This window comes from Mytilus galloprovincialis, chromosome 14 (genome assembly GCF_965363235.1).
Source record: "Mytilus galloprovincialis chromosome 14, xbMytGall1.hap1.1, whole genome shotgun sequence".
Classification (NCBI taxonomy): Eukaryota; Metazoa; Mollusca; class Bivalvia; order Mytilida; family Mytilidae; genus Mytilus; species Mytilus galloprovincialis.
Genome location: NC_134851.1, coordinates 11,195,984 through 11,209,803, shown reverse-complemented (window position 1 = coordinate 11,209,803; position 13,820 = coordinate 11,195,984). Strand labels below are relative to the sequence as shown.

Sequence of the window (13,820 nt, the reverse complement as noted above, 5' to 3'; positions counted from 1 at the left end):
ACAAATAAATGTTAATAAATCCGGTTTGCTGTCGTTGTGACAGCCTCTTGTTTTCCTTTTTTTTGTTCAGCCTGCGATTTACAGCAAAAGTAGGTGAGACACTGGGTTCCGCGGAACCCTTACGAATTTTTTCATTACAAATTTTATTCATCACACTATTAGTTATTGCTTTATGATATGGTACAAAAATCAACTAAAAAAATCAATTTTGTTTGCCCCCAGGTGACTTTTAATATGTTTATAGCATTGAAAAAGCTCCAAATTATCTCCCTTTGATGCAAAAATACATTTTTTTGGCATTAAAGTTGAAATATCTTTTTTAAATCATCGATGACCTATATTTTTTATTATTGTTTTCAAAAAGCTGTACATGAACTAAATACTTGTAAAATTTAAGCGATTTCTGTAATTTAGTTCTTTTTTTATTTCGATATTACTTCTTTTTCTCCTATTAGTTCAACAGTAAATAAGGACATTAACAAAAAATTATGCTTCTTTCAGAGGCAGATTGTTAGCGTAAATGAACTATGACCCAATTTTTTTATTTCATTTTTAGCTCACCTGGCCTAAAACGCCATGTGAGCTTTTCTCATCACTTGGCGTCCGTCGTCGTCGTCTGTCGTCGTTAACAATTTTTCAAACATCTTCTCCTCTGAAACTACTGAATGGATTTGGATGAAACTTAGCATGATAGTTCCTTAGATTATCCTGCACAAAATGTGTGCTTCGATTTTTGATCCATCAAAAAACATGGCCGCCCTTACTTTAAATAGAACATAGGGGTCAAATGCAGTTTTTGGCTTATATCTCAAAAACGAAATCATTTAGAGCAAATCTGACATGGGGTAAAAATGTTCATTAGGTCAAGATCTATCAGCCCTAAAATTTTCAGACGAATCAAACAAACCATTGTTGGGTTGCTGCCACTTAATTGGTAATTTTAAGGAAATTTTGCAGTTTTTGGTCATTATCTTGAATATCATTATAGATAAAGATAAACTGTAAACAGCAAAAATGATCAGCAAAGTAAGATCTACAAATAAGTTAAATATGACCAAAATTGTCAATTGACCCCTTAAGGGGTTATTGTCCTTTAATGACAATTTTTTCACAATTTGTTCATCATATTTGCTAACTTTAAAAAATCTTCTCCTCTAAAACTACTCAACCAAATTCAACCAAACTTCAACTGAATGATCAGTAGGGTGTATAAAATAAAGTTTGTGTTTTATTTTCTATTTTGTCTAAAAACATGGCCGTCATGGCTAAAAATAGAACACAGGGTAAAATGCAGTTTTTGGCTTATATCTAAAAAACTCCAGCATTTAGAGCAAATAAGACTAGAAGTTAAAATATTTATTAGGTCAAGGTCTACCTGTCCTGAAATTTTCAATTTGCAATTTGCAAAAAAAATAATTTGTTGTGCTACTTCCAAAAAATAGAAAATATTCTGACCAGAAAAAAACCCATGTCCCCCTACAAGTTAAATGGTCCATGCCTAACTGTTATTAATGAAATCATTTAACTGTTTTGCTGTTATTGGAGCCCCTTGCCCCTTCTCAGCAGTGGAATAAATTCAAATCATGAATGAAGAAATTCGAAAGAATAACAATTTAATAATGTAACAATAACAATTTTATTGTTAAAATTCTTTTATTGTAACTATAATGTAATAAAAATAACGTCCTGCCGCTCTTCATGTATGCATATTATATTAGAAGGAAACGTGTAAACATGGTAGAACTTGTATTTCTAATATTGAAGAATTGTTAGCTGTACATGTTTGCCTGGCATGGTTCAATATGTTCAATAAGGCATTATTTACCACGTGAGCGATTCAGGCTCTTGAGAGCCTCTTGTTCTATTAAGTATATAATAAAGTTCATTTATCATGTTTATAGAAAAATATAAAGAAATCATATATTAGAAAGAAAAAAAAGATTTATACTGGAGAGCCCCCTTAATATAAACATATTTTATTTGTAATCATCAAAGGGAATGAGACACAAGCTAAGACTTATGATGTCTTCTTTGGTATCTTTTCTTGTCTACATGAAATTTTATTTTGCTGTTATCACAGTCCAGGCAATTACTGAAAACATTAATATTACTTTTTTATATAATATTACAAGTAAAAGTAATATTACAAAAAATAGTAATATAATTCTTATATTACTAAAACCTGTAATATTGTTATATTACTGAAATGTGTAATATAGTCTCCATATTACATAAAACAGTAATATTACTAGAAAATGCCTATATTACATAGAACTGTAACATAAGGCTAAAAATCACTAGGTTTTCATACTTTAATTACTATAATAATTTAGACGTATGATGATAATAAATTAATTATTAAACAATTCCAAATAATAATAATAATCCAATTAAAGTACATAGTATCAATTCAAAATAAAAAATCCAAAGTAAAACTATTTTCTCCTTACAATGTAAAATATAAAATAAATGCCAAATTTACTAAATCATAAAATGAACTTAATCTCAAAATCAAAATATAAAAGTCTTAAAAGTATTTTCTAAAATTAAATTATGATTCAGAGATAAATTTTGTCTCAACACTGCACAGTCAACTAGTAGACTGGTAAAACAATCTTTTAGGTCTAGTATAATGACATGAGCATGACGAGTAGTGTGAGGTTACGCTTCCAGAACACTGACTGCTATCTTAAAATATTCTCAAAAATAAAAGTGGAGTCAAAAAATACATTTTTGTCCAAACACTACAAAGTCAACTGGAAGACTGATCGTCAGTCCTACAGGTCCAGTATAATAGACTTTAGCAGTGCAAGTTTGGGTTTCCGAAGGGTGACTGCTCTTCCAAAATTTTGCAACGATATTTATACTAAAACACAAAATAACTCAATTTATCCCGACATGTTAATATTACTCTCATTAGCAAAAATAGACTTTAATTAACAACGCCTAATCATATAATGTTTTGATAAAATCTGTGGATGCTAATTGTCGAGCCTGCAACTTTTGTTGCAGAAAGCTCGACATACATGACATAGGGATAGTGATCAGGCGGCGGCTACGGCGGCGGCGGCGGTGTTAGCTAACTTCTTAAAAGCTTTATATTTTAGAAGGTGGAAGACCTGGATGCTTCATACTTTGTATATAGATGCCTCATGTTACGAAGTTTCTGTCAGTCACATGTCCAATGTCCTTGATTTCATTTTCATGGTTCAGTGACCACTTGAAAAAAAAGTTCAGATTTTTTGTAATGTTGAATTCTCTCTTATTATAAGTAATAGGATAACTATATTTGATATGTGCGTACCTTGAAAGGTCCTCATGTCTGTTAGACAGTTTTCACTTGACCTCGACCTCATTTCATGGATCAGTGAACAAGGTTAAGTTTTGGTGGTCAAGTCCATATCTCAGATACTACAAGCAATATGGCTAGTATATTCGGTGTATGGAAGGACTGTAAGGTGTACATGTCCAACTGGCAGGTGTCATCTGAACTTGACCTCATTTTCATGGTTCAGTGGTAAGTTATATTAATCTGAAGATCTGTTTACTTTTTCATTGTTTTTTGTGATGATTCTTTATCTTATTTTAGAGTGATCATGTTTATTAAAAATACATGTTGTGCCGTATCTCAGAAACTATTTATGATTATTCCATAAATCTTCACACACTTTTTAGTTATATTAAAACCACAAAAGGAAGATTCCGATTTTTTTTTGGTGGTGATGGTCCAAACTGTTTAGGAATTACGGGCCAAGACCAGTATTTTTCTATCTTTATCTATATAGTCAATCTAGACTTCAAAAAAAGAGTGACGAAAGATACCAGAGGAACAGTCAAACTTATAAATCAACTAAAATAAATTGACAACATGCACCTGGCTAAAAATAAAAAAAGACAAACAATAGAACACATGACACAACATAGGAAAATAAAGAATAAGCAACATGAATCCCATCAAAAATTAGGGGTCATCTCAGGTGCTCCGGAATGGTAAGCAGATTCTGCTCCACATGTGGCACCCGTCATGTTGCTTATGTAATAACAAGTCCGGTAAATAGTCTAATTTGGTAGGTCACATTCATGAAAGGGAAGGGGATTGTAGTAACAACATAAGGAACATATCCGATATCATTTGTGAAACAGTTATTTCATAACTTCAACTTATTAATACCTCAAGTAGAAGGTTGCATTGGGATTTTCACACCAAAATGTATGTCGCTTGAAAAATGTCTCACTGAGTCATGAAACGTTTACAGATATGGTGTGTCTGAATGATCTTGATGTGAATGTTTCTTTAAATTTAATTTCTTTATCTTGCTGTTAAAAAGTGTTATACAATAGTATATATACATGTGTATATTTAAAAAACTGACTGCATGACAAATCTCAAGTGACTTAAGAAAATAATGTGATTCTAATTGTCTAGTTTATTGAAATATTTTCTTCTTTTTTCACTTTTTTTATAATTTATTGTCTTAGTTCACTTTTTTGAAAATTTTGCTTTTCAATGTTTTATATACTCATCCTCTAATGCTGTTTTATTTGATATTTTAGCAATCCATGGTGAATTTAAGTCACCCAGAAATACTGACAATAAAGAATGTAACAAAAGATAATGCTGGATGGTATGGTTGCTTGATTTCTAATCCACTTGGTAGATATTACCAGACTGCCTGGCTAACAGTTTTAGGTAAAGGCTTAGATAAGAATGAGAAATGTTTTTTTTTCACCAAGAAATTATACGTCTTAGAGCAAAATATTCACATAAAAATGATTTAATCGTTTGGAGAATTTAATTATCAATTTTCGATTACATCATTATCAAAAAATTTTTTATAGACTGTCATAAAAATAGGAGGTTTGGCATCATGAAAATTGGAAATGTACAGTTTTTTCTTAAAAAATTAATTCTTTTAATGCCGCCACAACTGAAACGTCATATTATTTTACCCCTGTCAGTGTCTCTCTGTATGTCATTCCCATTATGGGTTTACAGTTATTCCACTTAACTCCTCCTACAGTTTGAATTCTAGGAAGTTTTCACTCTGATGTCTGTTTGTAGTCTTTGTACATGTATTGAAGGTGTGCATGTGGTCAGGGTTTTGATTTTGTTTAATATTTGCTCTTAATCATTTTTTGTAGTAGTTACTTGCATAAGGGGAGCTGGCATACAGATAATTGTCCTACAGTTTTATGCTAGGAAGTGTTCACTTAGTTGGTGGTTTTTCCATTTTTTGTGCATGGGGTCAGGATTTTGATTCTTATTTATATTTGCTCTTTTGGGTGATAATATAATTTACCTTTGTCATATTTTAGGTAAAGTGTTAGACAGTTATTTTTAAATAAGACTTTGCATCTGCAGGGGCATCATTTGTGTCTGTCAAAGAAATCCAACATTGACTTTGCTATAAAACAGTTTCAGAGTGAAGTGTGGCCAGGGATTTCACTTAGTCTAGTTTGTATTGTGTAATAATTAAATTTTGTATGTCATACATGTGATTCTTCCGATGGGAGTCGAAATCTCTTGTTTTTCAGACCCTCTTCCATCCCTCCCATTAAAATTTGAAATCTACAACTTTTGAAAATGTCAACATCGAAAATGTTTCAGTAAACATTTTTGTTTACAGAATTAAAACTGACAGGGTAAAACTCTTGAGAAACTCGAAATTGATATCGGAAAAGTCTGTAAAAACAGAAGGTCACCATTTCTTTTTCTTGTTTTTGTGTCATAAGGTAAATAGCTTCGAGTAATCAATGAAGGTGTTTATTATTAGACTATATATACAGCAATAACAAATTATTGGCAATTACCTGGTCATCAACTAGCTAGTTTAAGACACACGTCTGGATGATTAAAAGTGAAATACTGACAATGGATTAAGATGTAAAAAAAAAGACTTTAATTTGATGCTGTTGAAAACATTGAACAGTTATAGTACTGAACCTCAAAGACAAATGTCTTAATGAAATCAAATACGATATTTATGGCTTGTTTTCTATCTAAACCAATGGAATACCTAAGTATAAGTATGTTTGTCTTTGAAAATTCTAAATTTTTATAATTTGATGAAATGCAAACTATGTTATCCCATAGACATATAATGTATTATACATGTATGTCTCTGTTATTACCAAATACCCTAGCAGCAAATTAAAAACAACCAATTATCTAGCCATATTTTCTCTGCCTGGAGATCTGATTTTAAATTGTACAAGTCCAGTGCCATTGGGTCAAGATCATGCTTACTACACTTCTTGCCAAGCTGACTATGGTGACCCTAATGACTTTATTAAACATATTGAGACAGCTACCTACCAGAAAGCCACTGCTCAATAGTGTTACCAAAGTTGACATTATGTAGCTTGAGCAGAGATACTTTTTACCAACTATATATGATGGCTGATCACTTTATCTTAACTTTATATATGTAATAAATAAATATTTGAAACCCCCTTATCTTATATTTCTATCAAGTAAAAATGGCTATGCAGGTGCTTAAAGTATAGAACACTTACAAAAAAGGAGAATAAGCAGTTTTAACACCAAAAATAATCATGGCGTTCATCGTTAAAAATGTTGAATTTGATACACACTTTAGAGTAACTTATGTAGTGGGTTATTCAGTGTGCACCACATTTTTTTTAATGATATTATTCCTTCATAGACAGAAAAAAATATTACAATCATTCCTAAAATAAAGACTTTTAACAATTAAAAGTTTGATGAGGAGGAAAAAAGGATTGAATTGGTTATAAATATTGTAGATAAGCCAGCTATTGAGCTGACACATATTTACCATTTCCTTTCAAACATATTATTTCATCTTTTGAAAACTTTTTAATTACAAATACTTTAATTGCAGATGAACAAGCAGAAGCAGTAGACATTAGGTCAGGAGGAACAAACGATAAAGAGCAAATAGTAATCTACATTATTGGTGGTGTCGCATCAGTAGTTGTTCTCTTCCTGTTACTCCTGATATTTATATGTTATAGACGTTACAAGAGGGTTCAGTCCAGCAAATATAGAAATGTCAAGAGAGTAATTGTCATGACACAGGCTAGTTTCAATATTCAAACATATTTTATTACTGATAAGTTCAAATACAAGTGCACAAAAAAGAATATGTTTGACTTATTCGGTTATAATTAGGAAATGAAGTTTTATGAGGAAGTTGTCTTTATATGGTGTAAAAGTTACAAAGTAAGTCTTAAGAAAGGAAGATTATTGAGATTCATTAAATGTTCATCAGTAATGTTTAGATTATGAAAATAGAGATATTCAATCTAGACAGAATCTAATTTAGTTTTAAGGAAGTTTTTGTCAATTTTAGATTTGAATATTTATAACAGCTTTGCATCTGGACTTGCTTCATTTATTATTAGCGATAGTCTGTGTGCTCTTCAAACTTTTATGATGTTTATTTCTATTACAAAATCATGATAATTAAAAAAATGACATGGATTTGCACACAAATTTGAAACAGGTATACATTTTAATTTCATATCAGAATGTTTTGCATCAATTCCAGAATGAGAATTACCATCCATACAAATCTTATGATGGTACACAACCATTTGTTTTACCCACAATCAGAATTGAACCTGGTCCAAGAAGACGCTTGTCATCTGATTTGACCATGATGTCAGAGTATGATCTCCCTCTGGACAAACACTGGGAATTTAGACGGGAACAGTAAGTTAAAGCATAACATTGACCATTCCATGAAAGTTATCATACTGTAAAGACATATATATTGACTCATGACAACATTTTAACTTATATCTGTCGACCCACAAATAGCATTGCTCACTGTTTCTGACATCCAGATTGTTTCTTTGGTTAAAAGCTGTATAATGACCTGATATTTGATTGGTTGTATCAATTTTCAGATGAATTCAATAGATATTGTAACCACTGTAGTATGAAATATAACAAGAAGTTTTTCCAAAAACTCTTTTTTTCCAAGGTTTAACATTTTCTCATATATATACTGGAATCATTAGGGCTCAACAATAACACTTGTCTGATTGTCTTGTACTGGAGGATAAAAAGGTCAGACAAGTAAAAGCTATATCAATATTAATTTAATTTAACAGGTTTATATGCTCTTATAATATACTAGATTATGGAGTGTGTGTCCGAGCGAGAATATTTAGTCAGATGTCAGTCGCTACCCTGATATACCCTATCTTTTTTGGGTAATTAATACAGATAGCGTTTGACATCTTTAGCTGAACAGATTTATCATTTTTTCATAACTTAATTCATTGTATGCTGGTTCATATTCTGGACACCAGTCTTTGCTCCTTTCTAATATAATTCACAAACAAAAAACAAATAGGAAGCTTAGAAATGGAAAAATATTAAATACTTAACTCGTTCAAAGGGTAATTACACGTCTCAATCTTCAAAATCGCCTATCTAAAAATACTACCATCGCTAACATTTTTAAAAATAAAAATCGTGGTTACCCTTCTATCGATAAGTGTCATGCCAAAAAATGAGTAACATGTCCCTGTCTTTCCACCAACAATACGGTAAGGTCCACACTTAATGGTCGCTCATTTTCTTTAAAATTTGAAACTGATATAACTTGAAAAACAAACAGTCTTATTTATTTACTCACATGAAACAAACCAGGATGCGGTATTCAGTACGTAGGTTAAACTGGTCGATATTTATCTAAACGCACTCAAGAAAATAACCCAATAAATTCAAAAGTATCATTTATCAACACCTTAAGAAGCACAGTCATCTTATCAAATATTTAGCAGTTCAACCTTTGGAAGAAGTAAATAAGCAGCCTGGTGAATCTCATTCAAAGTTTGTACAATCACGGAAAATAATTGAATTAAATTAGATTAAAAAATATCAAGAACCGATTCTGTTAACATTTTGGATATTGTTTCTAAAACTGTTCGAAAAAAAAACATTCTCATGGTCGTAGAAAAAATCACAATCAAAGAAAATTTCGGACCAATCACACCAATATTTCGGACCTAATTTCTATTTCAAAAAACAACAGCAGACATTATCTGTTAACAAAGCTCTGTTCATTACCGATTAATAAGTTAAATAAAATTTTAGAGGATTGCAACACAATTTCATATAGCAGTCCTAAGTACGAAATTGTTCAAATTATAATGGCATATTGTTATTCTAAAATGTTTCCTAAAATTGATCGTCCTGAAGATCATAAAAAACATTTTATTAAAATAAAGTATGTCAATAAAGGTTTTGATTTTGTAAATATTGCTGGTATTTTTAACAACCATTCTGTTAAAGAACAAATTCCTGGATATTTTGATAATACTGAGCTCCCTCTTATTTTTAGTGAGAGGTTTAGCTAGCTATAAAACCAGGTTCAATCCACCATTTTCTACATTTGAAAATGCCTGTACCAAGTCAGGAATATGACAGTTCTTGTCCATTCGTTTTTGATGCGTTTTGTTATTTGATTTTGCCATGTGATTATGGACTTTCCGAATTGATTTTCCTCTGAGTTCAGTATTTTTGTGATTTTACTTTTTGTTATATTTACAAGAAATCTACATGGAAATTTGTGTTAAATTATAGCCAATTGTGTAAAGATTTTAATATCAGTGAAAATACACCTACTTCATGTAATTGCAGTAATTCCAAATACATTTATGGACCAATTTCCCATGTTATAACAGGAGATCTTAACATATTTCAAGACAGAGAGTTAAAATCATTCCTCAGTAAAGGACCTAATTATCTTCCCCAGTCAATTATAAATTGGAATGAGTGTCGTAATATCATCCATGACTCACTCTGTACTTACTTTATGAAATGGATAAAACTGGAAAAAGCTGACAAAAAATTCGACTTTTAAATAAAAACAAGATACAAATCTAATGAATTTACATTGACATGCCTATCAGACGGTGCCTCATATGCAAGTCTGATTTGACTTGGCATTGTTAAAAAGTAGATCCTAAGTTCTGTGACATGACTAGTTTCAGTTTTTCTTGACTCATAATTTTTGAAAAATATTTCAAAAGATATAAAACTAACTTCTGTTCTATTGTTTTAAATTTCTTTTGTTCCTTGAATCAACTTATAATGCAAAGTCCTCCTAAACAAGTTGAAAAAAATGTTATTGTAGAGGTCTGATCATGCAATACAATGTGAGAAACTTGATTTTCTGGTAATTTTTTAAAAGAGCAAATATAACATTCTCACATTACCTAGATAAAAAAAAACATGTGTCTCGGTACAAAATTGTTCAAAAACACTGAAAATTGTAAATCATTAGTAATAAATGGTTTAACCCATTAAAACATTTAATCCATCACTGCAAATGTTTGCACATGTTCTTAGTCAGGAATCTGATGTACAGTAGTTGTAGTTTGTTTATATAATTTATATGTGTTTCTCGTTTCTTGTTTTTAGCTCACCTGGCCCGAAGGTCCAAGTGAGCTTTTCTCATCACTTGGCGTCCGTCATCCATCGTCGTTAACTTTTATAAAAATCTTCTCCTCTGAAACTACTGGGCCAAATTTAACCAAACATGGCCAAAACATTATTAGGGTATCTAGTTTAAAAATTGTGTCCAGTGACCCGGCCAACCAACCAAGATGGCCGCCAGGGCTAAATATAGAACATAGGGGTAAAATGCAGCTTTTGGCTTATAACTCAAAAACCAAAGCATTTAGAACAAATCTGACATAGAGTGAAATTGTTTATCAGGTCAAGATCTATCTGCCCTAAAAATTTTAGATGAATCGGACAACCTTTTGTTGGGTTGCTACCCCTGAATTTTGCTGTTTTTGGTTATTATCTTGAATATTATCATGATTATAATAGATAGAGATAAACTAAACAGCAATAATGTTCAGCAAAGTAAGTTTTACAAATAAGTCAACATAACCGAAATGGTCAGTTGACCCCTTTAGGAGTTATTGCCCTTTATAGTCAATATTTAACCATTTTTCATAAAGCTTAGTTATCACCAAAACACAATTTTGTCATGTCCTTGAATATTCACATAGACAAAAGTGAGCGACACAGGCTCTTTAGAGCCTCTGGTTTTATATAGATTAGAACGTTGGTTTTCCCGTTTGAATGGTTTTACTCTAGTAATTTTGGGGCCCTTTATAGCTTGTTGTTCAGTGTGAGCCAAGGCTCTGTGTTAAGGCCGTACATTGACATATAATGGTTTACTTTTATAAATTGTCATTTGGATGGAGAGTTGTCTCATTGGCACTCATACCATATCTTCTTATATCTAAGAAAATGTGTACAACTATTAGAATTTTATTTAGTTATATATATATGGTTACATCAATCAGTATCTCAATATCTAAATGAATATGAGATGAAGTAATTTATTTATTGTTATAGGTTATCACTTGGTGAACCTCTTGGGGAAGGAGCATTTGGTAAAGTTTTTAAAGCAGAAACTGTTGGTTTAAATAAAGCTCCAACAACTGCCATAGCAGTCAAGATGTTGAAGGGTAAAATTTACTTATATATTTTAGATCAAAAATCAAATAGTATTAATGAAAACTGGATTTATGCTTAGGTTTTCTTTTTTTATTAGACAAGCATAAAATTTTGGGAAATAAGAATTGAATTTTTTCCATCTTTTTTATCTTTATTGAAAAATTTGCATTGTTATGGCCCGCAACAAAGATGTCGGTGCCATATAGTTTTATCCATGTCCGTAATTCGGTCATTCCGTAATTCTGTCATTCCGTCATTCCATCATTCTGTCATTCCCTAATTCCACAACTAGGAATTGTTAAGTTTCAGTTTTGTTCCGCTTGGCTCATTTTTGCTATAATTATGGGCTTTGAACTTTGATAATTTTTTGAAAATCACAGTTAAAAGGATGAATTGTTTGAGTATAAAGGACAAGATTATAAATATCCAATTAATGTTCTGATTCAAACAATAAAATAATTACAAATCAATTAATGTCATTAGTGCTGTAATGAATTGTTAAAATCTCAATACTTTTATTTTTTGTTTGATGATTCTAGCTGTTAATCTGGATTATCCCACCTCAATCCCACCTCAATCAACAGGCCTTGAAGTAATAAATATTTGAGTCAGTTTTTTGTACTTAAACAAATAAAAACCAATCAAAATGCTGGATTTTATGTTTTGAGCAAGATTTTTGTGCTCCGAGCACTGAGCAAAGTTTTATGACTTCAACCCCAGGTCTAATGAATGTCAAAACAAATCAGTGACAGGTTGACCTTGTTCCTAATTAAATTTGTTCAGGTTACAATTATGTGATAATCATGTTTTCAATCATAATTTCTTGAAAGGTTTTAAACAGTTGTTTAAAAGTTGAAAAGTTACAAAGTAAAAACGTATTTATAAAAATAAACTTCTCATAGAATAAATCATCACTTTACAATATTATGTCACATGACTGACCAACATGACTTGTGATCACCTGATATATTATATGGTTTATCTTTTCAAAATGAGTGTTGTTTATTCAATTTTCATACACTTTTCTTCAACTCTTCACATACAAAACAATAAGTTATGACAACAAGGAACACAACTCTAGGCTGATTTAACCAATAACAAAAGCTTTATTGTGTCTTCAATATTAAGACAATTGGCAAATTTCCGGATTGCAAAACATATTGACAAATTTACAAAGATATAAAATGTATTTTATTTGAATAAAACATGACAAATCAAGAATATTAATATTATAACACATAAAAAACAATCAAGGTTTGAGCAAAAAAAATCCTTACTTTTCACTTCAATTGGAAATTTCTTGGTCCAATTTTGGACCTGAAAAAAAACTAAGAAAATATTTGTAGTCATGTATAACACACAGGGTATAAATGTAAATGTGTTCGTTATACATACCAAAAGACAGTACTCCTTATTACATAAACATGGATAGTTTGTAGGATCGATTAAAACCCATTTTAATGTCCCATTTATTATGCCCCATTTTTGTGCATTATGTTTTCTGTTCTGTGCGTCCATTCATTCGTTCTTTTGTCCGTCCATTTGTTCATCTGTCCATCCATTGGTTCGTTCTTCCGTCCGTTTGTCCTTCCGTCTGTCTGTCCCGCTTCAGGTTAAAGGATTGGTTAAAGTTTTTGGTAGAGGTAGTTTTTGATGAAGTTGAAGTCCAATCAACTTGAAACTTAGGGCTCATGTTTTCTATTTTATAATCTTTGTAATTTTTATGCCAAACTAGAAATTTTCCCCCATTTTCAAGGTCCACTGAACATAGAAAATGATAGTGTGGATGGGCTATTCATGTACTGGGGACACATTCTTGTTAGCTATAACCATTTGAGCTTATGTTATCACTAATGACTTGGCGTCCATCATCATCTGTTGTTAACTATTTCAAAAAACCTTCTCTGAAACTACTGGGCCAAAGATTTCAAACTTTTAACAAAAAAAATTTCCTTAATTATCTGGTATCTTGCTTATAAATTGTATCCAAAGTTTTGATCCATCGACAAACATGGCTGCCATTGTTGGGTTCCTGCCACTAAATTGGTTATTTTAAGGATTTTTTTAGTTTTTGTATGAAATTAACTAAAGATAAAGATAAACTGTAAACAGCAAAAAATGTTCAGCAAAGTAACATCTTCAAAAATGTTTTTTATGACAAAAATTGTCAATTGACCCGTTACGGAGTTATTGACCTTTAAGGAAAATTACACAAGTTGTTTTATTTTTTTTTTAACTATATAAATCTTCGCAAATGAATTTAGTATAAATTTGTATTTTATTTCCTTGTACTTCAAGAAACAAAGACACTATGGTTAAAATGGAACAAATGGGTAAAATGCATTTA

At 31.0% G+C, this 13,820-nt stretch overlaps 2 protein-coding genes across 7 annotated transcripts in view; both read left to right on the top strand.

Moving 5' to 3' along the window:
* LOC143059674 (uncharacterized) overlaps positions 1 to 13,820 on the top strand; it is a 211,218-nt gene that overhangs the window by 68,808 nt on the left and 128,590 nt on the right. The gene's annotated exons all lie outside the window — the stretch shown is intronic.
* The window catches only part of LOC143059487 (fibroblast growth factor receptor 2-like), a 46,417-nt gene that overhangs the window by 27,609 nt on the left and 4,988 nt on the right, over positions 1 to 13,820 (top strand). For 4 of the 5 annotated variants that reach the window (XM_076232994.1, XM_076232991.1, XM_076232992.1 and 1 more), the window contains exons 7-10: positions 4,555 to 4,690; positions 6,864 to 7,060; positions 7,533 to 7,696; positions 11,372 to 11,484. In XM_076232994.1, the coding sequence (XP_076089109.1) occupies positions 4,555 to 4,690; positions 6,864 to 7,060; positions 7,533 to 7,696; positions 11,372 to 11,484 (610 nt within the window). Of the gene's footprint in view, positions 1 to 3,053; positions 3,518 to 4,554; positions 4,691 to 6,863; positions 7,061 to 7,532; positions 7,697 to 11,371; positions 11,485 to 13,820 lie in introns of those variants that run through there. The other variant, XM_076232995.1, reaches the window with a different exon arrangement.